The sequence below is a fragment of the Pseudophryne corroboree genome, chromosome 5, assembly GCF_028390025.1.
Source record: "Pseudophryne corroboree isolate aPseCor3 chromosome 5, aPseCor3.hap2, whole genome shotgun sequence".
Classification (NCBI taxonomy): Eukaryota; Metazoa; Chordata; class Amphibia; order Anura; family Myobatrachidae; genus Pseudophryne; species Pseudophryne corroboree.
This window is the reverse complement of record NC_086448.1, coordinates 593,489,379-593,515,680: the sequence shown is the minus strand read 5'-3', so window position 1 is coordinate 593,515,680 and position 26,302 is coordinate 593,489,379. Positions and strand designations below refer to the sequence as shown.

The following is a 26,302-nucleotide window of genomic DNA, read 5'->3' as shown; positions in this document are numbered from 1 at the left end:
TGACCTGCGTATTGAGCATCAGCCACACAGCCAGTACAGACTGGAGCAAACCCCCAATGTAATAAGAAACAGTGGTGTGGCATTGTGGACATGAGACCACACCCCCTTTTGTGCAAGCATCAGATGTCCCACATCTGAATCTGATTAGTTTGGGATACATATCATGGCAGATTCAGATGTGTGCTTTGGATTATTATCATGTTGGCCGTTAACAGTCCTCTTCATTTTCAGATTTTTTTTAAACTATTTCTTATGCGTTATATGCTTATTATAGCCCCTGAACCAGTGGAAAAGAAGCAGCCCCAAAGCATGTTGAGATTATTACCATGATACATAGTAATATGGTACACTTAGATTGATCATCTTTGTGGTCTTTGCACCAAATATATTTTAGAGTTAAAGCCAAAAAGTTTAACCTACAGCTCACCAGACCATTGTAGATGGGCTTGAATATTCTATTTTGGATAAAGAGTACATGACTTACAGTATCTTGATTTCAGGGCTTGCATCACAAAAAACTGCAATTGTATAAACAATGGGAAGTCTTTATTCACTGTATAGTACTACAGTATTTGAAATATGGATACAAAATTCTGTATGACAAATAATACTATCAAAACAAAACATATACAGTATTAAATATACAGCCATGGATACTTGAAAACATATAATTTATTGTATAATATACATCACAATAAATACAAATACCACAATATTGAGTCATCATGTTTTGTAATAAGTGTCAAATACATATACAGTATGAGCAACTAGATACTGAAATGCATCCACTGTAAAGGCCTTCAAAAGAGAGATACAGTACAGCATGAATCAATAAAGCAAGCAGTGGCAGGGGAAATTAGTGGTTGATGCCTATTATCAAATGTGTTTTATAAGCATAGGAATAGCTGCATGCACCAAGTGCCTGGTGTAATCCGAGTGCATTTGCTGCGTACACATATATTGTGAGTTACAGCATTCCATATACCCAAAACTGAAGCTTTTTTTTAGAGAATGCAAACTGTGCCTACATTTTGGGTCACTACTGCAGCCAACGTCAGTCCTTATGATATTTTAAAATATGGCTAGCAATCTACTTCAGCAAAAGCAAATAAATGGCTGGACAAAAGAGCTGTAAAAGAAAAAGTCAAAACATTAGTGCATTAATTCATGGAGAAAAGATTTACGGTACTTTTGTAAAATTTGTCTCTTTGCATACAGCTTGTATGTTAACAGATTAAGTTATATTTGACCTACTGTACCTTCCAAATCACTTTACATTATTACAATACACACATAATCCTAGGGTCCTTTTCTATCATGCCTCTAAAAAGGCAATAAATAGCTGAAAAGTAAGATCTGTCCTTGCTGTCCAAAGTCTTGGTAACTCTGGACCTTGGGCCTAATTCAGACCTGATCGCAACAGCAAAATTGTTCTCTAATGGGCAAAACCATGTGCACTGCAGGTAGGGCAGATATAACATGTGCAGAGAGAGTTAGAATTGGGTGGGTTATTTTGTTTCTGTGCAGGGTAAATACTGGCTGCTTTATTTTTACACTGTAATTTAAATTTGCGTTTAAACACACCCCACCCAAATCTAACTCTCTCTGCACATGTTATATCTGCCCCACCTGCAGTGCACATGGTTTTGCCCATTAGAGAACAATCGTGCTGCTGAGATCAACTCTGAATTAGACCCTTTGGTGATCCAATTAGAAGTAAGGATGGTCAAAACTAGCAGTGAGCTGGACCGAGGCGGGGGGCGGGCTGCGGCAGCTGCAACCCAGAATGCGACAAGTAGCCTAGTATCCTTGTCAGCAGCAGCACTCTGTCATAGCTGGGAGTTTCAGCATTTGCTACACATAGTAACCATAATGCTAAGTAGCTTAACTGAGGCTGATTCCTTATTATGTACAGTACATACAGTACTAACTGAACAGAATACTGTAGGTCCTGAACTGGATGAGTACAGCAACTGTGATGCTTAGAAAAAAATTAACTACAGTATTTAAAGTTCAATAAGCTATCCAATTATCAGCAACTACACAAGGGAGTACAGACTGTCAGCCTACTTGGTTTACTAAAAGTAATCGCTTACCATCCATAGGACATATATCTCAGAACGTGTTCTTAAGTACTCTGGATGTTATTTCTGCCAAACTTGACAAAAGTACCTGGAAGTGCACCAACGTACAGTATATGGCCATGTGCATAGACTAACAGGTGTTATTTAAGATGTGTATGGGCTATTTAGCTAAAATAACTTTAAAGCTTTAAAGTAAATTGTTTCCATATACAAAGGGTGAACGAGATCCCAGTAATGACTAGAACAATGAGCAAACTTTATCAGTTGATCCTCAAACACTTTAGGGTGTTAAACAGATACTAATAAAGACAACTTCAGCCATGGAAGGGAAAACAGTGGGACAGAGTGATGCATACATACAACAGTCTGACATGCTGTAGATGAATGCATATATGCATTGGCATATGCTGGCACTTTGCGCTTTGTGTCTGGTTTTCCCTACATAACACTCTTATTGCAAAAATATATTTACTTCACTCTGTTATCAATAGAAAGCTCGGTATTAAAACACAATATTAAAGAAAAAAGCTATTCCAAATGAATACTAGTCTATCACATAAAAAGGAAATTTAGACTTTACAGGGTCCCAAACTTTTTTCAATCACAGCGCCCTAGAGTGTCAGACTGTTTTTCACAGCACCCCTAGGCCAAATGTTTGTGATGGATAAATGCAGAAAAAAATATTAAAAGAAGTAATTTGTGTTTATATGTCATCCTTATGTTCAGTTATGTGGTATGGGACAGGATTCGCTTCTGTTTGTTCATATATTTTATGATTGGCAGCCACAAGGACTATTTTTGTCTATTACATTGACCATAAATATTACGAACTGGTCCTGTACCACTAACCCAGAGCACTTGTATTGAGCTTGATTCAGGTTCGGTCATTATTCTGTGGTGGCCACAGAGTACCGATGTTTGGAACACTGCGCATGCGCAGGACCCAAACTACATATGTGTCCTGCGTCCCAGGATGCAGTAAGGCTGCAGTCGGTTTTTGAGTGTCTGCAGCTGCCTGGGGGGCAGGGAGTGGGCAGTAATGGTCTACATTTCACAAAACTGAGACATATTGACTTTGTTTTGTGGGAGTGATAAGGCCAAGATCCCCATCTAGATGTAATTTAACCAGTACAGTACTGATTTTCATTCATTCGTAGCTGACAAATCACTTAAATAAAATAACTTTTGAAGAAATGTACATTCTAGAATCTTTTATAACCTCCAAAATTATTTTAGCATGAAGTATAAACAAAACATTATTTACCAATTTGTCAAAATCAGGATATTAGCATTCAGAGTGCCAAACTGTGAGAGTTAATATACTGTGTGTCTCTAGTAAAAAGGTGTTACAAAAATGTTAGTTTTTTTTTACACTGCAAACAGCATTTATTTCATATGAAGTTACATACTGTACTGTATGCTGTCCTGTAATAATACTTGACAAGTTTTTTAGCATATCATCGAATATGTAGCTGATTGCTGCAACTTTTTCTTTTTTTTTTAGAAGTATTGATCAGTATTTGATCCGCTTGATTCTATAGAGCTGAGCGATCCTGAGGTTGATCCTGTACCTTCAAAAGCATAGCTATGAAGAGAGTCCAGTGGAAGAACACTTTGGTCTGAATTTGCTTCTTCTAATTTTTCTGTAAGGAATTCTCTAAAAATAGCAACATCAGGACCAAGCCCCAATGACAATCTGTACATACTTTGAATATCAGTTCTTATAGTACGTTTTTTCTTATGTTCTCTCATCACTGTGTGATGTCTGAGTCCTATCATATCAAAAGCTTCCGTGTCCTCTTCTCCTCCTCCTTCATCATCATACTTGACAATGTTCTCTTTTAAGTCTTCTCCTTTCTCAGCTAACATGGCATGTCTCTTCTGGAATTTCATGTGAATAAGCAAAGCCAAAACTATTTAAAGACAAAAGACAAAAATAATTTGTATTTAACCATGGCTTCAGTTATTATAAATGCTTTAACACCGCCAGGATTTTGTACACTATCCTTGTACTTTTGAATTTTACTTTAGCAGTAGATTTTTGCTTAATGTAAAGACAATGGGGTAAATTTACTAAGGTGGGAGGTTTTTTTAGAACTATTATATGTTGCCCATGTAACCAATCAGATTCTACTTAACCTTTATCTAGCTGCTTCTAGAAGATAATAGATAGAATCTGATTGGTTGCTTTGGGCAACATCACAAGTTCTAAAAAAAAACCTCCCACATTAGTAAATTTACACCAATGTTTTTCTGTTACAGAAAACTATTCCCAAGTGCCATTATGCAAAATATAATGCCATTATATTAATACAACTTTACATCTAAATCATGGCAGCACTTGAGTCATTTTAAAAGAATTTGATAATATGGTTACATTTTATTTAAAACTACTGTCCTTGTTATACATTTTAAACTTATATTTTTGAGGTTTTTTTTTATTTTTCATAATAAGAAATCACCAAAAACCTGAAATTTAACAGAAATAGTTGTAACTAATAGCAATAATTAAATCATAAAATTCAATTTAATGTATTCTACTGTATTTCTTTCAATGCAACCAAAACAAATGAATAGACTCCGAGGGAATATTTAAAAGATGCTCCCATATCTCAATCTATCATGACTTCATAAACTAAGATTTATGAATGATCCAAAAAGTCACCTTGGGCAGCAACTGAACTACATGCAGTGGGAGCAGCTTTAGTGCATTTGTTGTAAGTATTCATTTTGATTCATTTATACTTCATTTTGGTTTGCATCCAGGGTTTTTCTGCTTGTAGGTTTGCACAGAAATTGAGATCTTTCAAGTATAACATGGATTACAGACTAGGAGATTGTGAATGGTTGATTTTCATAAGCTACTGTATAGTAAATTCATCAACATGAAGGAATGATGCTACTTTTTAAAGCAAAACAAATGACTCCTATTTGGTTTATAATAGCTACACTTGTCATAACAAATCTGACAATACAGTTGACACCAAATGTACATTGTAAATGTATAACAGGAATTGATTACAAAACATGCATTTAACTATTAATGCTGCAAGTGACACTATGTAAAGCAGCCTACTGACAGAATGAATTAACAATGAAAACTAAATATACAGTATCTGAAAAAAAAATGTGGTAGTGATAGTTACAAGTATTTAGAATAATAGTATGATTATAATGAAGTGACATATATGTATAAATAGTTTAATGAATAACTTGTATCAAGTATATGAAGAATACAAAATCAAATAATAAGGCTAATTTATCATAGGGAGTAAAAGTACATATCTGATGTTGTTACTCATTCTTAAGTCTCATACACGTAAATAGAGCTTTAGGGGTATAGATACAAAAAATGGTGTAAAGTGGGCAAACTTTTAGATTTTTCATGTTTTGAAAAAAAAACAGTTTTCACCATAATACATGGGGCTTTGTTTCATTACAATATTTACATTGTATCTTTTTTTTTTTAATACCTTTACCTTAACACAGTATGACAAAATGCATTGGGCATTATTGGTCATTTTAGATCACTGGATGAGAATTTATATTACTAATAACATTGGACGAATACGATTACGACAATCTATAAAGCATGTGCTAACATCCAATCAGATTAAGGGGGTCATTCCGAGTTGATCGCTAGCTGCCGTTGTCCACTGAGTAGCGATCAGTGAAAAAAATTGCTCATCTGCGCAGGCGTATGCACCGCAATGCACATGCGCGTCGTACGGGTACAAAGTCCTTTGTGGTTTTGCACTGGTTCTAGCGACGATTCCAAATGCCCAGCCGATCGCAAGGAGATTGACATGAAGTGGGCATTTCTGGGTGGCAACTGACCGTTTTCAGGGATTGTTTGGTAAAACGCAGACGTGGCTGGGCGTTCGCTGGGTGGGTGTGTGACGTCAAAAGCCGTCCCTCCGTCATTAGAATCAGCGCACACATAGAGTAACTACAGGGCTGGTCTTGTTTTGCACAAAAATTTTGCAGGCGCTCTGCTGCACAAGCGTTCGCACTTCTGCAAAGCGAAAATACACTCCCCAGTGGGCAGCGACAATGCGTTTGCACGGCTGCTAAAAACTGCTAGCGAACGATCAACTCGGAATGACCCCCTAAGTCATTATCATTAGCAGGTGCAGAGTTGGCTGTAAAAAGGGCATTTTTTTATTTATGAAAAATGTGTTCTAAAGATATTGTATATGCACTTCTATATAGAGATACACACAGTACAGCAGAGAGGAATAATTGGGAGCATTTAAAGAAATCATAATGTTTCATTATTAACACCAACTCTAACAGTACAGACTTGTAGCAAGATTATCAGGGAAAGACATATAGGCCCTCATTCCGAGTTGTCCGCTCGCTAGCTGCTTTTAGCAGCAGAGCAAACACTAGGCCGCCACCCTCTGGGAGTGTATCTTAGCTTAGCAGAAGTGCGACCGAAAGGATTGCAGCGCTGCTACAAAAAAAGATTGCGCAGTTTCTGAGTAGCTCGAGACTTACTCCTAGCTAGTGATCACTTCAGACTATTTAGTTCAGCCATGCCTACGTTTCCCCAGCCACTCCTGTGTTTTTATCCGACACGCCTGCATTTTTACACACACTCCCCGAAAACGGTCAGTCACCATCCAGAAACACCCACTTCCTGTCAATCACTCTGCGGCCAGCAGTGCGACTGAAAAGCGTCACTAGAGCTTGTGTGAAACTGCATTGGCTTTTGTGAAAGAACGTCCTGCGTGCGCACTGCACCCCATACGCATGCGCAGAAGTACCACTTTTTTACCTAATCGCTGCACTGCGAATGAAAGCAGCTAGCGATCAACCCGGAATGAGGGCCATAGTTTGGGGTTTTCTTGAAGACACTAACAGTAGGATGCCATGTAGGGCCAGCCTGGGACACTCATTCTAACGACATGCAGCTGATTTGCTCTGATTTGTCAGTACATGGTGATTGATACAATATAATTTATTAATAAATTGTATGAAAATAAGGTGTTCATCCATGAGTTTGTATGTAAAACCATTGTTGTTGTTTTTTTGCTAATGTGGTAATTTTTTCCTTTTTTATGATAAGTAAACCATAAATCTCAATGGCTCCTGGATGTCAGGACATGTAACTCTGGCAGATATTGAACTACCACTGGTGCAGCAAATGCATTGCACAAGACCCCCTGGGGACTAAGGGGTACACTGCTACCCAGACCAGCAATGAGTTTTCCCCTGGACCACCGCACAAACATTTTGAGCAAAGTCAGGGGTATGGGACTCCAGGTCGACACCAAAAAGGTCAACACACCTTAGGTCGACACCAATTGGTCGACACACCTTAGGTCAACATGGACAAAAGATCGACATGGACAAAAGGTCGACATTGACAAGGTCGACGTGGAAAAAGATTGACATTAGTTTTTTTTGTGTTGTTTTCTACGTAGAGTGACCACGAACCCCAATTAGTGCACCATGTCCCCTTGCATGGCTCACTTTGCTCGCCATGCTTCGGGCGAGGTGCCTCGCTCCACTACCACTGCGCTTGGCACAGGTTACCATTCCCAATTGTAGTCCACGTGGATCGTAAAGTATGAAAAAGTAGAAAAAAAATAAAATATGTGAAAAACTCATGTCGACCTTTTGTCCATGTTGACCTTTTGTCCATGTTAACCCTTTGTTTATGTCGACCTAAGGTGTGTTGACCAATTGGTGTCAACCTAAGGTGTGTCGACCTTTTTGGTGTCGACCTGGAGTCTGGATACCCAAAGTCAGATGACTGGCTCAGGGAAGGGTGCAGGGTGAGGGACCTGCCCCTTACCTCAGGGAGCCAGGGTTGACTTTGTGTGTGTGCAGCTGCATCAGTTTGCCAATTGAGCTGGACAGATATGCGAGTCCTGTTGCCTGTCAGCATTGATGATCACATACAGTATGTGTACTGCCTCTAATTCACAGAGCTGTGAATGTTAGATGAATCCCAGCTGTCTGTGTATTAATGGCAGCTCATGTCTGGTGTAACTGACACTGTCAGTGCCTGTTTGACTGAGTGAGTGCAAAACTGAGGAAAGCACAGAGGTTGGTGCCCCCTCTCAGACAGGGCAGTGGCCTCTGCATTCCCACTGTTGGAAATGATTTGTGTGCAGATGTTGATATTACAGAGTTCTAAAGGCACACACCTGTGGTTTACTCAAACAAAGAACAGCCCAGTTACTTAACCAGTGGTGTTGACTTATTGATAAATAACAAGTACAGTCACAACCACTGTACACTGGTGATAGAGTGGAGCTGGAATGGATCATGGTTTAATACAGATCACCATACAGCGAGTGTATACTGCAAGTGGGTAGCTGTGCAGGGAGGTTGGAATAGCTTTATGGCAGACATTAACCAGGTCTGTCATAGGAGCTAAGTAGGAGACTTCTGTCTCCCACCATGTAACTACACAATCTTATACAATAAATAAATAAGATTATCCATGCAAATTAAAAAATAGTGATCTTCGTGGTCATTTTGGAATAGGACATGAGGCCTGCCTGGAGGACAGTAAAACTAGAGTCTGCAGTAGCACACTCTTTCAACAACCACCACCACCGAGGTACATCCCATAGTCCTCTACATAGGACTGTGTGCAGGACTGTGTGACTGTACTCCTGTCACCGTCTCCCTGTCACCCACAAAGTCTACCTCTTACTTGTTAGCTCTTCCTGTCACTTGGTGCCTCTCTCTACCACCCACTCCTTCTCCCTATCATCCTGTGCCTCTCCCTGTCACCCACTGAAAGGTGGCATGTTATGAACTTGGGGTGGGTCTGGTAAGGGGCGGCCCTAAGTATACTTTTGCACCTGAGCCCACTACTCACAAGTTCTTGCACTGAAGTTTGTCATAGTGTACTGATATTCTTTGCTTTAGCTTTGAGCAACACTTTTATGGGGGTTGGAGGTACATGACTTTTTAAAATTATTTATTAATTTTTATTATTATTTAAGCATTTCATGAATCATTGCTGTTGACCAACCACATGGATAGGGACAGGAACCACAACAGAAATCAATGCCTTCTCTGTGCTAATGCTTTCTCTAGCAAAGAAGCAGGAGAAAGTGGCAATAACTGCTTCTTAAATAGAAACCCCTAATTTTAATGTAAGTTAATAAGGACTTTGTTTAAAATATAAGTCAATATATGTGTTAACCTTTTAACATACATTTTCAATGCAATAGAGTGATACATTGTTAAGGAATGTGTTGGGGAAATTAACATAATTAATTGCATATATAAAAATAGTATGAATTACCTAAAATTAAAACGGTAAAAACAGAGATTGCAATAAATGCACCAGAGTTCAAAAAGTTTAAGAAAAATCCTCCTGGCCTACAAGACTCTGTGTTGTTATCAGAACCACAGTCGCACACTTTAATGGTTAGTGTGTTGGTGCTGCTTAGTGAAGGGATCCCATTGTCACTAATTATAATTGTCAAGTAAAGTAATGGCATCTCTTGATAGCTATATCCATCTCGAAGTGTCAAAATGGAAGCTGTGTTATCTGAAATAAAAATGGAAAACTATTTTGTAAATAGTAGAAACACACATGTATCATATAAACAGTTTATATCAATGTACAATGCATGTTACGTTATTTGCTATCCAGGTGTAATTAGAAAGTTATAACCATAGCTAGTGAATCAAACATTTCACGTAGTTTCACGCGTACAATATCTTGTCATTGCAGATTTCATGAAACCACAGATTAGAAAGTAGAACATATACAGTATCTATTTTCCTCTCTGTCTTTGATTGATCGCTCATAATCACAGATTTGGCCATACTCATTGTAACTTCGCTGCGGCTACACATGCATGCTTGGCATACCTAGTTAAAAAGCACGTCAGCCCACGTCGAACTGCAGCAATTGCCGCTCAATACATTCTTAATGGGCACGGACGCGACCAAGATGCACGCGCATGCTGGGAGCACACGCAGTTGCGGCAAACGAGGTTTGAATGTGCCAAGGCAAAGTCACAATGAGCGTGACTACTTCTGTATGTAACCTTTGTCTCCAATGATAGTTAATCTTAGAATATAATCGAATAGTGTCTTGGAATACAACAAAACTGTGATAAAGATTCAGATTTTATTTCAGAGGAGACATAATAATCCACAAAACTAAGAGTTTTCACCATATTAAAAACAAAAAGTGCCACATTTAATACCAGCAGCATATTTAGTTTATAATTGCAGTGATATTATTGAATATAACATTAGTATGTTTTAGATTACTTACCTCTCCAGTGAGGTCCAGCAACATCCCCTCCTAAAAGGCATATGCCACTATGTTGCTGGCAGCCCACCACGTTAATTGCACTTTCACCCAGAGGGAACTTAACAATGATTGGAAGGCTTCACTCAAACTAGAAAGGCTGCTGCTGAGTTGTCATTGCTGGCATAGATGGCATAAGCCGTACAGGGGCAAACAGCAGTGACCTATGCTTAATGTGGTTTGTTAAATACTGAAAGGAGGACATAAACCTTGTCTCGTTAAAATGGTTTTTACAATGGTTTCTTTAAAACTAATTCCCACAATTTCACAACATATTCCGTGAAAGGTAAATTGTGACCAATAACTTAAAATTATAATTTAAAGATTATAGTATGTGGTCCTCTAGTAGAATAACATTTAAAATAAATATCACAAATACAGGTGTAACAAAAATAATGGTAACAAATTATAATTTATAAAGTATTAGCATCTAAACACAAACCCAAAAACAACATAAAAATGTGGCTAGAAGAACAGAATTAGTTGATCAAATTTTGTTTTAATAATTAGTTTGTTTTACTTAAAAAGAGTAGAAGTCAGGTGACAGGAGAGGAGTGTAGTGGGTGGAGCAAGTCCATTAGGGAAGGCCAAAGGGAGAGAGATAAACAGCAGTTTAGAAGCAGTTTGTACTTATTATACTGCATATTTCCATACATCCATGTCTACTGTCTAGCTTAGCATGACCACTCAACTTTGATACTGGTAGCCAAGCTCATGCTCAAATTAGGTAACAGCATTGGTTCATCATTGAACACATTTCACGTTAAGATAGACAAAAAAGTAAACGAAGTACAGTAGTAGAAAAGTATTATACAATGAAACATTTGAAATGGTGTCACAATCTGACCTTTTACATGGTAAATGAGACAAAATAAGCACAATGAGATCAAAAAAGTATGCTTACCGTGTACTTATTTAATAAGCCTATGTTGATTACTAATTATGCTATAGCTGTCTAGTTAACAAAACTACTGTATTTTCTATTTTAGTACTGTATCTTGCTTTAACATAATAGGCAAGAAGTAGAACACTTGGAAAATATGATATAATGTATTTTTAGCCCACAATAGGATGTTTTAAGCGTCTAAAAAGTTAGATTCAGACCTGTTTCTTGCAGAGGGGCATTTATCATAATGCTCTTTCATTATTAGCATAACATGAGCTTTATACAGTACTACTATTTTGGGATCTCTAGGCTGTTCTACCATGCTCAGTAACATGGTAGCAGAAGTGGAAAGCTCTTCATTTCTAACAATTTCAACACATTCCTATGTTGAAAAACTGGTGCCTGTGAACAATCTGATTATCTGATGGACAGTACATTGTTGTAGCCAGCTTATTTCAGAAATGGGGACACTCTGATTGATGTGCTGGAGATAAAGATTGATAACAAAAATGTGTTTTTGCTAACAAGTTGTTAAGTAGGAGTTTATTCAGTGGGACCAAAAAAGAACACACAGCACAAAATGGTTTAGCTATATCATGGCTAAATCATTTTGGGTTACTAAATAAATCTATTACTTGTCTAAATTCAATCAACTTTGCGAGTACTACAGCAGCTCTCAATCTGTGTGTGTAATTAAATGTTATTAGAATAATATGTTTTTGATATATGTAAGGTTATTCCAAGGTTGGCTATAGTAATACTGTATGTATGGAAGACTATGCTTACTGTATTTACACATTATTATTGTTAAAAGTAAAGAAAAGTAAACTTATTTTCTGATTTTGTAACCTCTACAGTTAAGAAGCATTTCTTCTGCGTTCATCAAAAAACCAAATAGAATGGCTAGCAAGCAAGTATTTTCTTTAGCTTTCATGCATTTTAATATAAAGGAATCTATCTAGAGGATTTTCACTTTAATATAGTGTGTATTGGAAGCTAGTAATTGTCTCTTAAAATTAAAAGTAGATAAGTCGTTGAGTTCAAATGGTTCACATCAAACAGCCTTAGCTGATCTTAAATGTGTGATTGCTGCAGCATTAATATGAATAATATTTTATTCAATGGGAATTGACATGCCAATAAAGAAGGAGAAGAATTTACTGATAACAAATGTATCTCTCTCTTTCTCAGTCTCTCTGTCTCACTGCTCAAAAAAATAAAGGGAACACTTAAACAACACAATGTAACTCCAAGTCAATCACACTTCTGTGAAATCAAACTGTCCACTTAGGAAGCAACATTGATTGACAATCAATTTCACATGCTGTTGTGCAAATGGAATAGACAACAGGTGGGAATTATAGGCAATTAGCAAGACACCTCCAATAAAGGAGTTGTTCTGCAGGTGGTGACCACAGACCACTTCTCAGCTCCTATGCTTTCTGGCTGATGTTTTGGTCACTTTTGAAAGCTGGCGGTGCTTTCACTCTAGTGGTAGCATGAGACAGAATCTACAACCCACACAAGTGGCTCAGGTAGTGCAGCTCATCCAGGATGGCACACCAATGTGAGCTGTGGCAAGAAGGTTTGCTGTGTCTGTCAGCATAGTGTCCAGAGCATGGAGGCGCTACCAGGAGACAGGCCAGTACATTAGGAGACATGGAGGAGGCTGTAGGAGGGCAACAACCCAGCAGCAGGACCGCTACCTCCGCCTTTGTGCAAGGAGGAACAGGAGGAGCACTGCCAGAGCCCTGCAAAATGACCTCCAGCAAGCCACAAATGTGCATGTGTCTACTCAAATGATTAGAAACAGACTCCATTAGGGTGGTATGAGGGCTCGACATCCACAGGTGGGGGTTGTGCTTACAGCCCAACACCATGCAGAGATTAGAAAATTCGCCACTGGCACCCTGTGCTCTTCACAGATGAAAGCAGGTTCTCACTGAGCACATGTGACAGATGTGACAGAGTCTGGAGACACCAAGGAGAACATTCTGCTGCCTGCAACATCCTCCAGCATGACCGGTTTGGCAGTGGGTCAGTAATGGTGTTGGGTGACATTTCTTTGGGGGGCTGCACAGCCCTCCATGTGCTCACCAGAGGTAGCCTGACTGCCATTAGGTACCGAGATGAGATCCTCAGACCCCTTGTGAGACCATATGCTGGTGCGGTTGGCCCTGGGTTCCTCTTAATGCAAGACAATGCTAGACCTCATTTGGCTGGAGTGTGTCAGCAGTTCCTGCAAGATGAAGGCATTGATGCTATGGACTGGCCCACCTGTTCCCCACACCTGAATCCAATTGAGCACATCTGGGACATCATGTCTCGCTCCATCCACCAACGCCATGGACTGTCCAGGAGTTGGCAGATGCTTTAGTCCAGGTCTGGAAGGAGATCCATTTGTAAAAAATGGTTCCCGTATAGTACCGGAGCCAAGAGGAAAAAGAAAGACTATGTGTCTCTTCTGGGGCACACTTTTATTGAAAATAGAGTGATGTGTTCTGTTTAAAATATAACTTTTATTTGCACCCTTCTTAAAACAATAGCTATGAGGCAAAAAGAGAGAAGAGAAAAAGAAAAATTCTAACAATTAAAGATAACATTCTTAATCCAAATAAACATCACATGATGTAATCTCAGTTTGGCGTGATGGCTCTGTGAACGAAAATATGTATGTGTCTCCAATATTGTAAATTATACATCTTATCTGTTTGTATAATATCTTCTTCCTGAAATTATAACAGTATAACCTATGATAGGAATATACCAGGAGGAAGAAAAATCTACAGTATGATGTGTACCAGGCTCCACCCTAATTCCTGACTGGATATAAATTACAAAAAAGGGGGAAAGATAGAGGATTGTGGTTCTAGGTCCTGTGTCCTTGGTTTGGAAAAAATACCTGCCGTACCCGGTATTCCCTGGTGGTCTCCCAACCAGGTACTGACCTGGCCCACAGTGCTTGGCTTCCAAGATCAGATGAGGTTGGGCATACTCAGTATAGTTTGACCGCAGGTAGATATATCACACCTGATGACACCAGGAACTTTGTATCGTAGACTCTGAGAGAATTCCCAAGAGTTGTGTTATAAATGCTCCCAAATCTAGAAAAAAGTGATGTCTGGTATTCTCTTATAGTCTCCCAGACCTGATACTGTTATGGTCTACTTGGTGTCGGCTTCAAAGAAAATCTGATGAAGTGAGGCCTCTTTTATGTTGTAAACATTGGGTAGATGAATCACATGTAATGATTGCTAGAAGTCCTATAGAAACCAAGGCGATCGAGGGCTTTGATCTAGAGGTATATGATTGGGCTCCCCAGGTTTGTAGAAGTCCTGAAGGAATGATGGTGTGACCCTACTATGAAATTGGTATGGTGTGAAGGAAAAAGATAGGAAGATATAGGGAAGAGTATCAGAAAGAAAATGAGGGAGGAAAAAGGGGATCAGGTTTGGTTGCACACCACTTCTGCTTATTAATCATCTGCCTGGGCATCGAATGAGAAAATGAGAGGGTGGTGAGGAACTATACTGATACCAAAAAAAGATAGAGGAACACTTCTACTGTCCTGTTTTACAATATAAAGAGAGCGCAAATAGACTTGAATTATTCCATATTTATTATATCTAAAATTGCACATACACCAAAATTTAATTTAAACTATACCAATTGGCAACTGGATTTAAAACAACTTAGCACTTTAAAAATATATTTCATAGCATAGGATCCCTAACACTCGAATATCCTTATGGTTCCACTTCCCTCTGAAGAAACGACCAGCTTATAACGGTCGAGAAACGCGTCAGGGTGTTTTTAGGATCCAAACACTCTTCACGGATTTGGTTGCCACCGATTTCAGCATCATTCACTATATTGGACAGTCCGGTCCTGGGTCTGGAGCCACCTGCATTGGTCCCTTTGCAAAGTAGGGACCGTGGCTGCCGATCACATGCCTGGAGCCAGCGGTCCAGTCGGGCACTGAGAGGTGAACACAGGCGCCGCAGCTACAATCACCTTGGACACGCCAGGCGGTGCGCGCAATCCCGGCGCCGTGGACCAAAACTCTCGGGAAGCGGTAAGCCTAACCGCTCTGAACACAATAAGTGATTAAGGTAGAGAGCGGCAGACGGAGACGCTCTAGAGAGGCTGCAATATGAGATAAAGCCTGCTTTACAAACTGACTTTTAGCTACCTGAAGTATCAGTATATTTGCTACATTAACTGTTTCAATTCTTTCTTAAAAGAAACAATAACCATGATTACGGTATAAATACATGTATTATCACACAGGACGTGACTGGTGGATATAAATAAGGGTCTTTCACCATTCTTGGACTCTTTCTACACTGATTTCACTAAAGGACACCTGTGAAAACTATCTGGTAATCAGTAGGGTATTACTTGAGTGGAACCATAAGGATATTCGAGTGTTAGGGATCCTATGCTATGAAATATATTTTTAAAGTGCTAAGTTGTTTTAAATCCAGTTGCCAATTGGTATAGTTTAAATTAAATTTTGGTGTATGTGCAATTTTAGATATAATAAATATGGAATAATTCAAGTCTATTTGCGCTCTCTTTTTCCTTTTTGCTTGTTTACTTTATATAGGGACGCTAATACCCTATTCTGAGAGCAGCAAATAGCATCTCAACACAGGTTCTATCATATATATATATATATATATATATCATATATATATCATATTTGATATTAATTATACACTGATAATGGAGCTTGCTGCTTGTTAAAGGGAGTGAATATGACAGGAGAGGATTGGAATTAAATAAAATAGGAGATAGACTGAATTGTAGTACAAGGTGTATACATAGTGTCAAACAAATGAGAAGAATTATTAGGGGTGAGAATCAAAATCAAATGAATGTTGGAATGAGATTAATATATATATATATATATATATATATATATATATATATTTATATTTATAAATATATACAAAAATGAAAAAAATATTAATAAAAATAAAAATAACTATAAATGTAAATAATAATATAAAAATATAAATAAAAATAATCAGAATAAATAGTAAATAATAAATGTGAATAATGTGAATGGTGGTGTGCAGTGTGTGGAATGAGAATGGGGGGTGGTGGTTATGGGGGCTGGGACTGAGAGTGAAAAAGGGGGGGGGGGAATAATAGAAAAATAATTATAAAACCAAGAAAAAAATGAAGAAAAAAATGAAAAAGTGATGAATATTGATTTCATGTTAGTAGTATGAATAGTGAAGGAGATCCCTCAGGAGACCATCCGCCACCTCATGAGGAGCATTGTAGGGAGGTCATACAGTCACGTTGAGGCCACACACACTACTGAGCCTCATTTTGACTTATTTTAAGGACATTACATCAAGGTTGGATCAGCCTGTAGTGTGCTTTTCCACTTTAATTTTGAGTGTGACTCCAAATCCAGACCTCCATGGGTTAATAAATTTGATTTCCATTGATAATTTTTGTGTGATTTTGTTGTCAGCACATCCAACTATGTAGAGAACAAAGTACTTAATAAGAATATTTCATTCACTCAGATCTAGGATGTGTTATTTTAGTGTTCCCTTTATTTTTTGAGCAGTATATATATATATATATATATATCTTTGCGGTGTAGCTGGCACTCACCCTCCTGTTGTTTTATCCATAAAACATTTATGCTTTTCACCAAATCCGTGGAGTGCCGCCTGGTTTTGTGACACGGGGTCAGTGGATTTCCGTCCCCCATCATCGCAAGCCTTTCACTGTATATATATATATATATATATATATATACACATACACAGTACCTACCCATCTATAGAATATGTTTAATTGAATGTGAATATGTAAATATTTATACCACCACAATAAAAACTCTTTGTTATGTGCAGTCCATGGGCTGCATTTAGAGGATACCTGACATAGTAATTTAGTGATTGCACTGAAGTGCCAGCTATTGTGATCCTCCAGAGCCCACCCCAGGCATAGGCTAGACAAAGGCCTAGGCACATTTCAAGGACAGGGCCAGTGGAGGTTTTGTGGCATCTGGATTGTGGCACTGACTGCCACGATTGCAGCACAACTCGATCGAGCACCTCAACTTTAAGCGGTGAGCTGCTGACTGCACCGGATAGGTAATAATAATTAGTCAGACTGACTTATTATAGTATGCTTGTAGCCTTAATTAAAAGGGAGAAGGATGCAGTCTGGCAGGAGAAGGGTGCCTGTCCACTAATTTCTGGTCATCTCTCTCCTGGTACTGCTCTCTGAGAAGGTCCTCTCCTCCTGCAGTTACCGCTGTTGATCTGACATTTTGTTAACGTCCCAAGTGCAAAAAAAGTAAACAGGGAGAAAAGGTGAAAACCCTGTCTGCCAGCCAAGCACATTCAAGACAGCCTGTCACCTGTCCTACCCTGCCTGCTCTTAGTAAAATATATATACTGTATTTTTATGTGTGTATGCATAGACATTTACATTTCTTTATATATATATATATATATATATAGGGGCACTCTGTCAGCAAATAATGGAAGATGGGCAATGTGTTTAAATTTTTTCCAGGGTGGTACAATGTATTTTTTTCCTGTGTGGGGCAACGTATTTTTCTCCTGTGAGGGGCAATGTATATACGATTTCTCCTCAATTCCAAAGAAATTGTCCATATATAAAGAAACAAACATAATAAGCGCAATAGTGTAATACTGAATTGCAAATGGGTCTCCAACATGTGAATCTTAGAAAGAGGAGGGTACAAACAGTCCGATCCAGACGATTGAAGTTCCCAAATTCCGTTGGTTTTATTTAACTTTTATATCACTACAATTGAGTCCTTTTCTCATTGTTTATACATTAGACAGGCAAGATAAACAACTTATAAAATCTGTGGATAGAGAAAGAAGTTATAAAGAAACCTTTATATGCTTAGCACCAACTTCTTTGAATTAGGCATACATGTAAGAGTTTTCACAGTATACATCAGCTCTTCCCATGTTCAGTGATGTAACGGAATTGAGGAACTTCGATCTTCTGGATAGGACTGTTTGCACCCTTCTCTTTCTAACATTCACGTGTTGGAGACCCATTTGCATTGCAATATTACACCGTTGTGTTGTTTATGTTTGTTTTTTTATTTATGGAGGAAACATTGTGTCATCATCTATTGTTGGGAAATGTAAAGTGCAAATGAAATTGTTACATTTTATTGCATGTGATCATTTATATAAGTTTGGTGACTTATTTCCTGTAACATTTCTGCTGATTCAGAGTGCAGCGCCATTGGTGTGTACTTTTTTCAATTATAGTTTGCTCAAGGTGTTCTATAAAAGGACCCAATTTTTGTAGAAACTGATTATTCCCTTTTCTACATTTAGTAATGCCGAGGGTCTATCAAAATATAAAAGTTGTAGTACTGTAGCTTCTGTTTGACTTCATTAATCAAAAGAGAGGAGCAAGAGGTCCAATGTAATAGTATACAATTCTTAGAAACAGTAACTATAACTTTAAGGAGAGGAATAACTGAAGCCTTAAAGAGGACTAGATTCAAACCTGAAAAGTTGGCGCAAAGACATGTCAAGAGGGTCAGGAAGCAGTAACAGGGAAATCAATGTATTAATAAAACATAACATTGTACACAAGAATTTTCAAGTTTTACCACATTCCCAGAAACAGTGAAATAAACTGGCATTCAAGTGATGGCAAACCCGAGACCCTATGGAGATCATATGCTTCCATTGGGTGGGAGTCACGTAAACCATATTAATGGTGCACTTCCTGTACACAAGCTGTAAGATTTTAAAGGTGTAATCATAATTTTTGAGCAAAGCATATGTTGAGGATACATCAAGAATATCATTCTGCAATGCCAAGATCAATATACCTGTATCTCAATGCAGCTTTAAAGGGGCGTTTGCAAGGAGAGGATATAAATATATAGTTTTGAGAACCACTGTACGTCCCAAAAGAGATAGGGGAAGTAGTTTCCAATTATGAAACATGATTTTGAATTTAGAGATGACAGGGGAGAAGTTGAGACCATAAAGTTTAGAAAGATGTATTTGTGCACCTAAATATTTGAAGTGAGAAGTAACAATTTTGAAGGACAATAAGGTGGGAATAGAGAGAAATTTGGAAGCATATCTCTTATTTATCATAGCCTTGGATTTGTCTACATTAACCCTACATTAACTCTATAACCAGGCTTAGACCCAAAGTAGGTAATAATATACACGACATCTGGAATAGACTCCTCTGGGTGTGTAAGGGACAACAGCATATCATCAGCAAACAGAATGACTTTAAGTTCAAGGTCACCAACTTGAAAGCAATGAAAGAGGCGGGAAGCCCTTAATGCAATGGGCAGTGGTTCAAGTGCAACTGCAAATAATAGGGGATAAAAGGGGCAGCCCTGTTTTGTGACTTTTTTATGATAATTGGGGAGGACAGGCAGCCATTGCAGGAAATTTGAGGTTGGGACAATAAATACAGCATTTTTAAATAATTCAACAAAAAGGCCATGGAATCCAAAATAGAGTAAGGTACTAAAAAGATGATCCCAATGGATGAGGTTAAATGCCTTCTTAGTATCCAATGAGAGTATTTAGCAAGTAAGAGAAGTGTCAGCAGCTTGGGGAGGATAAGATGGATGCCAGTTAATATGCAACATTAACTACTCAAATTATTTCCATTTAATCCAAAATGGATAATGTGAGGCAAAATGATCTTTAGACTGTATACAAGTATCTTTGTTAGGAGTTTGCAATCTTGGTTTAACAGGAAAATGGAATGGTAAGAGCCAGGGCAGTATAAGTCTTTATCAGGTTTAGAAGAACCTTCAGGATAGCTGAAATGAAATATAATGGAAGTGATTAGGAATAAATTAATTCATTAAAAGGCCAAAACTAGGGACTCTCCAATCTTTGGAGACAGAATCTTGTAATATTCACTACATAGACCATTCGTTCCAGGGGTTCACTGGTTTCAGCTGTTAAATTGCTGTATTTACCTCATACAGTGAAATCGGGTCTATAAAGAAAAGGGTGAGAATCCCAAACAGAAGATATAGACGTGAACAATATGGAAGAGGCAGAATCTGGAGGGTCAGGCATTGAGGGGGTTATATGGGCAATCCAAGTGAGAAGTAGAGGGATTCATGAAAGGACTTTATAACCTACAAAAAAAGAAATGACTAGGCACCACTGAAATAGTAATATTAATAAGTAATTAATCAAAATGGGACAATCTAAATACAGTTTGTATCAATATTAACGTGTCCATTTGGTGGTGCGCCCCGAGTCAGAGGAAGGCTACTATTTGCAGGACTTAATAACCTCACAGATTTGGATACTCCATATAGTTAGAGAACCATCAGGATTACAAAGCTGCCTGTTTTATTCATGAATTGATGAAAGTGATAATTTATAGAAAAAATATTGTGGTTTTCACCATGTGATAGGCATGTTTAATTTGAGGAATGGGGCATGCTTTGAATCACTGACAGGACTCTTTCAAGGAGGATTAAAGCTGTAAATAAGAATAACAATAAGAAAGCATCTTCCTTATTTTATTTTTTGCAGAGACAATGTATGATATTTTAGCACATGGGGCACTTTTATAAATATATTGGGCAAGTAGGCATCGTTTAACAGGAAGGGCTCAAAGTTACTTGGCACTTATATTATTAGGTGGTTAGGAACATGTGGTATGTGTTGGAAAGGCCTACTGTATCATCTCTGAGAGGTGGAGTCACATGCTGTGTCTCCCGATTATGTAGTTATCCATCTGGGAGGAAATTAGTTGTGGACATTTAAAGGTATTCAGTTGATCAATGCAATTAAATTTGAGCTTAATACTCTCTCCTCTTGTTGATCCAGGGCTGAGTTATTATGATTACAGTATACCATGTCTATTCTGGAGTCAAGGAGGGCAACTTTGCATAAGGTAAGGTGTAAAGTGAACGTGCTGTTTCTGATTTTGTCCTTAATTGGGGGGGGGGGGGGGGTCGTGTTATTTAGCACCTTTAGATAAGATTTAAAAAGTGGATGTGTATTGAGTTAATATGTTCGTTTAGGTGGGAAGGGTTTGCAGTTGTTCCTTGAGAGGCTTTTATCTATTTTGCAGCTTGAATTAGGAGGTCACACTAGGGCACTGGGCTGTGCTCCTCTGAAGTTGGCATTGTCACCTCAGCAATGTCATATGTTGCAAGAGTGGTTTGGTGGCACTTACTCTATGAGAATGGTGAGCTTTGTCTCTATCTCAGGGGAGGACCTAGTATTCATGTCAGGGTGAGGACACTGCTATGACAATTGAGAGAAAGTGGGACAGCCTAATCCTGTTTGCACTGGGGTGTTTGCCACCTCAGTTTATTTAAATAACGTACGTGACTGTAGCCAAAGTTGCACTGCTTTTTTCTGTGCACCCTTTATAATTCCATTCCAATTCAATCAATAAATTAAAGCCATAACCTCTTTCACCCTACTTCTGTGTCTGATTTGTAATACTGGCCCTCATTCCGAGTTGTTCGCTCGGTATTTTTCATCGCATCGCAATGAAAATCCGCTTAGTACGCATGCGCAATGTTCGCACTGCGACTGCGCCAAGTAACTTTGCTATGTAGAAAGTAATTTTACTCACGGCTTTTTCATCGCTCCGGCGATCGTAATGTGATTGACAGGAAATGGGTGTTACTGGGCGGAAACACGGCGTTTCAGGGGCGTGTGGCTGAAAACGCTACCGTTTCCGGAAAAAACGCAGGAGTGGCCGGAGAAACGGTGGGAGTGCCTGGGCGAACGCTGGGTGTGTTTGTGACGTCAACCAGGAACGACAAGCACTGAACTGATCGCACAGGCAGAGTAAGTCTGAAGCTACTCTGAAACTGCTAAGTAGTTAGTAATCGCAATATTGCGAATACATCGGTCGCAAATTTAAGAAGCTAAGATTCACTCCCAGTAGGCGGCGGCTTAGCGTGTGTAACTCTGCTAAATTCGCCTTGCGACCGATCAACTCGGAATGAGGGCCACTGTTTGGAATTTGGGTATTTAGTTTAAGGTTGTTTATTAAAATAATGATTGATGCAATAATAGGACCACTGGGTGATAATGTAAAGTCTTTTTACTGAAAAAATGTCTTATTAAGCTGATAGCTTGAAGTAACAATAGTAATAATAATAATAATAATAATAACTATTTACAGTAGGTCATTCACTAACATACTGTAGTGAATGACCTGCATCCTATAGGCATCAATTAGCATTACACATGGATTGATTTAGTGATTATTAGCAAAGAGTATGGAAGCTATCTATGCATGAGTACTTGAATTTTTTTTTTTTACTTTGTTATTTTTAATATAAATACACAAATTTCATAAAGCTGAAATGTTTTTTTGTTTAATCAAGATGTTAAAATTGGCATTAAAGGGGGTCAAAATGCATCCCTCAAATGTCACACACATCACAGACATTTGTCCCAAAATACCATATACAGTATAATATGCTTATGTACTGATGGTAATTAAAACTGATCTATTCATACCATCTGTGATGTGAAGGTGTAATCATTATCATTCTTCCACAGCACTTGAGTAAATCAGCCTTTATAATGCTCAACCCTGACATCAAAAAATGTGTCTTTTTAAATAAAATCATGCAAGTAATATACTGTACTACTACTTAACCTATAGCAATCCAATAGTTTATTACTGTGATGTAAAATAGACTGATGAAAGATCATATATAGGGGGTCATTCCGACCTGTTCGCTTGCTGCGTTTTCATGCAGCAGAGCGAACGGGTCCCTGCTGCGCATGCGCCGGCGCCTTTGTGCGCAGATGGCCGTTGCAGGACAGAGATCGCCTCTGGCAGAGGCAATCGATGGGCGGGAGGGGGCGAAACGGCGGCGTTTAGCCGTTCGTAGGCATGGCCGGACCGAATGGGGGGGCGGGCCGCTGCGGCTGCATGATGTCACATGCAGCCGCTGCGGGCCGGGGAGCGAAGAGTAGCTCCCAGCCAGCTCGCAAAAACTGCGCCGGCCGGGAGTTACTCCTGAAGTGCAAAGGCATCGCCGCTGTGCGATGCCTTTGCACTTCTGCGAGGGGGGCCGGCACTGACATGCGGGGCGGACTAGCCCCGTGCTGGGCGTCCCCCCGCATGTCAGGAAAGTTGATCGTAGCGATGCAAAATTTTGCACCGCTACGATCAACTCGGAATGACCCCCGTAATTAGGTGTAATGGATTATGGTACAAGTTACATAATTCACACCAAATGATACCTATAGAAATAAACCTTTATTTCTCAGGTTCCATTCTTGTATTACAGTACATTGTATGTTTTTTCTCGTGTCCAAGAAACAAATATAGTACATTTGGCCAAAAAACAATTAATTAGACTTTACATGTAAATGTATAAAGAAGACAAACACATATTGCTGACTTGACATAAATAAATATATTATGCACTAATTGTATGTGAAATGCTGCCTGCAGGATTTCATAGCTTCCTTCCAGGAGTGCTTTGAAGAAAATGAAGCTAATCACAACATGTAACATGTCATTCTGATAACAATCCTACCCAGTGGCATAACTAGAAATTATTATCCCCCAAGCCAAAAAATTCTCTGCCCCCCCCCCCATCTCTCTTAATTGGCACTATCAAAGTGAAGAATTTGCGCTTGACATCAGCGTGTGCACCAAAAAAGGTGTGGCTTCATTAAAATGGGTGTGGCTTTGCTGAAAGTGGCGTGGCGTTGTAGGAAAAGACTACCTTATACTAGTGATGAGCGGATTCGGTTTTACTCGGTTTTACTCGGTTCTCAAAACGGCATCTTATTGGCTCACGGATGTCACGTGTTTTGGATAGCCAATAAGATGCCGTTTTGAGAACCGAGTAAAACCGAGTAAAACCGAACCTCGCTCATCACTACCTTATACCAGAGTTTTGCAACCTGCACTCCGAGACATTGGCAACCACAGGAAAAAAAAATAATCCTGATTCATGCCCCTTACATTATTTGTCATTATTCCTCCTTATATTAATGCCACTTACACATTATACCACAGACTGCAATGGCCGTTATACATTATGCCACACACCGTAATGCCTGTGACACATTATGCCATACCGCAATGCCCGTTATAAATTATGCCACACACTGCAATGTCCCTGAGACATTATACCACACACGTCATGCCTGTGACACATTATGCCACACACCGCAATGCCCATTATACATTATACCACACACTGCAATGCCCCTAAGACATTATGCCACACACTGCAATGGCCCTTAGACATAATGCCACACACCATAATGCCTGTCACACATTATGCTACACCGCAATGCCCATTATAAATTATGCCACACACTGCAGTGTCCCTGAGACATTATACCACACACCGTCATGCCTGTGACACATTATGCCACACACCGCAATGCCCATTATACATTATGCCACACACTGCAATGCCCCTAAGACATTATGCCACATACAATGCCTGTGATACAGTATACCACACACCGTCATGCCTGTGACACATTATGACACACACCGCAATGCCCAGTATACATTATACCACATACCACAATGTCTGTGATACATTATGCCACACACCGCAATGCCCATTATAAATTATGCCACACACTGCAGTGTCCCTGAGACATTATACCACACACCATCATGCCTGTGACACATTATGCCACACACCGCAATGCCCATTATACATTATGCCACACACTGCAATGGCCCTAAGACATTATGCCACATACAATGCCTGTGATACAGTATACCACACACCGTCATGCCTGTGACACATTATGACACACACCGCAATGCCCAGTATACATTATACCACATACCACAATGTCTGTGATACATTATGCCACACACCACAATGCCCATTATATATTATGCCACACACTGCAATGCCCATTACACATTAAGCCCTACAGTAAGGCTTCTAATTACTTTTAAATTACCTGATCATTATCAAGGGTTTCATGATCTTGGTTCCATGCACGGTGCCAGGGGTTTTCATGCTCAGGGTGTCATGCTCGTTGCTAGGGGTTTCATACAATGGGTTTTATGCTTGTTGCCAGAGGTTTCATGCGTTAGGTGTCAAGCTCATTGCCAGGGGGTAATGCTTGTTGCCAGGGATTTCATGCACTGGGTGTCATGGGGAGTAATGCTGCCCAAACCGCACCCATCTGTGTAGTGTGCCACTGCCCGATCCCCCCGTTGCTGCTGCTGCTGCCCCCACTGCTCCATGGTAGAAGGGTAGCAGGGCTGCAGGGTGCCGCCAGCTGCGGCCAGCGCTATGCGCTCCCGCGGGTCTCGGCACCTCCTAGATGCTAGAGGTCAGGTATGACTTCTAGCATGTCTCCATTGTGGCGGTGGCCATTTTGGAAGGGACATTTAGCAGATTGACATGCGAACGACTAGTCCGCATGTCAATCTGCTCTGAATCAGTGGCGGTGCCCCCACAGCCCTGTGCCTCCAAGCCTCTGCAGTGGCTGTGGGGGCAGTAGTTACGCCACTGACCCTACCTATGCAAACTACTCCTGGTGAAAGCTCTCCTAAATCTTGTGGGTTGCATTAAATGCATCTTAAATAAACACTAAATAACATACAGTAGCATTGAAGCTGATGCTTCTATGCTAGAAGTGCAAGATATTTATTTAACACAGACTAAAAATATAAACTGAAAAATTGTAAAACATTACCTCCATTGTCTATGACTGTAAAGTTTGCATTGTTGGTTTCTTCAGAGGGTAAAGTAAAGGAGAATGGAAGTGTGAGTGGAGATTCATCTATATCACCTGCAATTATGGTCTTTACGTGCTAAAATCAAAACATTTAAATATGTTAATACAATTGTGTAGAAATAATATAAGCTGAACAAAACACAGGTACAGTAATTAGGAAAGCCTAAATGCATCTAAAGCAGTAATTAAAGCAAGGTAATCAAAAATGTGGAGTAACTTGTTGCAATTATGCATTCCTTTCTCAGAACATGCAATGTACAAACAATAATTTGAAATCACTGAAAAAGGTTAT

The 26,302-nt window shown here is 39.2% G+C and overlaps 1 protein-coding gene and 1 pseudogene across 3 annotated transcripts in view; both read right to left on the bottom strand.

Annotated features, from left to right (window-relative positions):
- Positions 1-606: 606 nt before the first annotated feature.
- LOC134928092 (cadherin-19-like) overlaps positions 607-26,302 on the bottom strand; it is a 213,782-nt gene continuing 188,086 nt past the window's right edge. For all 3 annotated transcript variants that reach the window (XM_063923397.1, XM_063923398.1, XM_063923396.1), the window contains 3 exons: positions 25,969-26,086; positions 9,358-9,606; positions 607-3,997 (listed from right to left, as the gene is read on the bottom strand). In XM_063923397.1, coding sequence (XP_063779467.1) covers positions 3,585-3,997; positions 9,358-9,606; positions 25,969-26,086 — 780 coding nt within the window. In that variant the 3' untranslated portion in view covers positions 607-3,584. The remainder of the gene's footprint in view (positions 3,998-9,357; positions 9,607-25,968; positions 26,087-26,302) is intronic.
- LOC134930534 (5S ribosomal RNA) lies at positions 14,166-14,283 on the bottom strand (annotated as a pseudogene).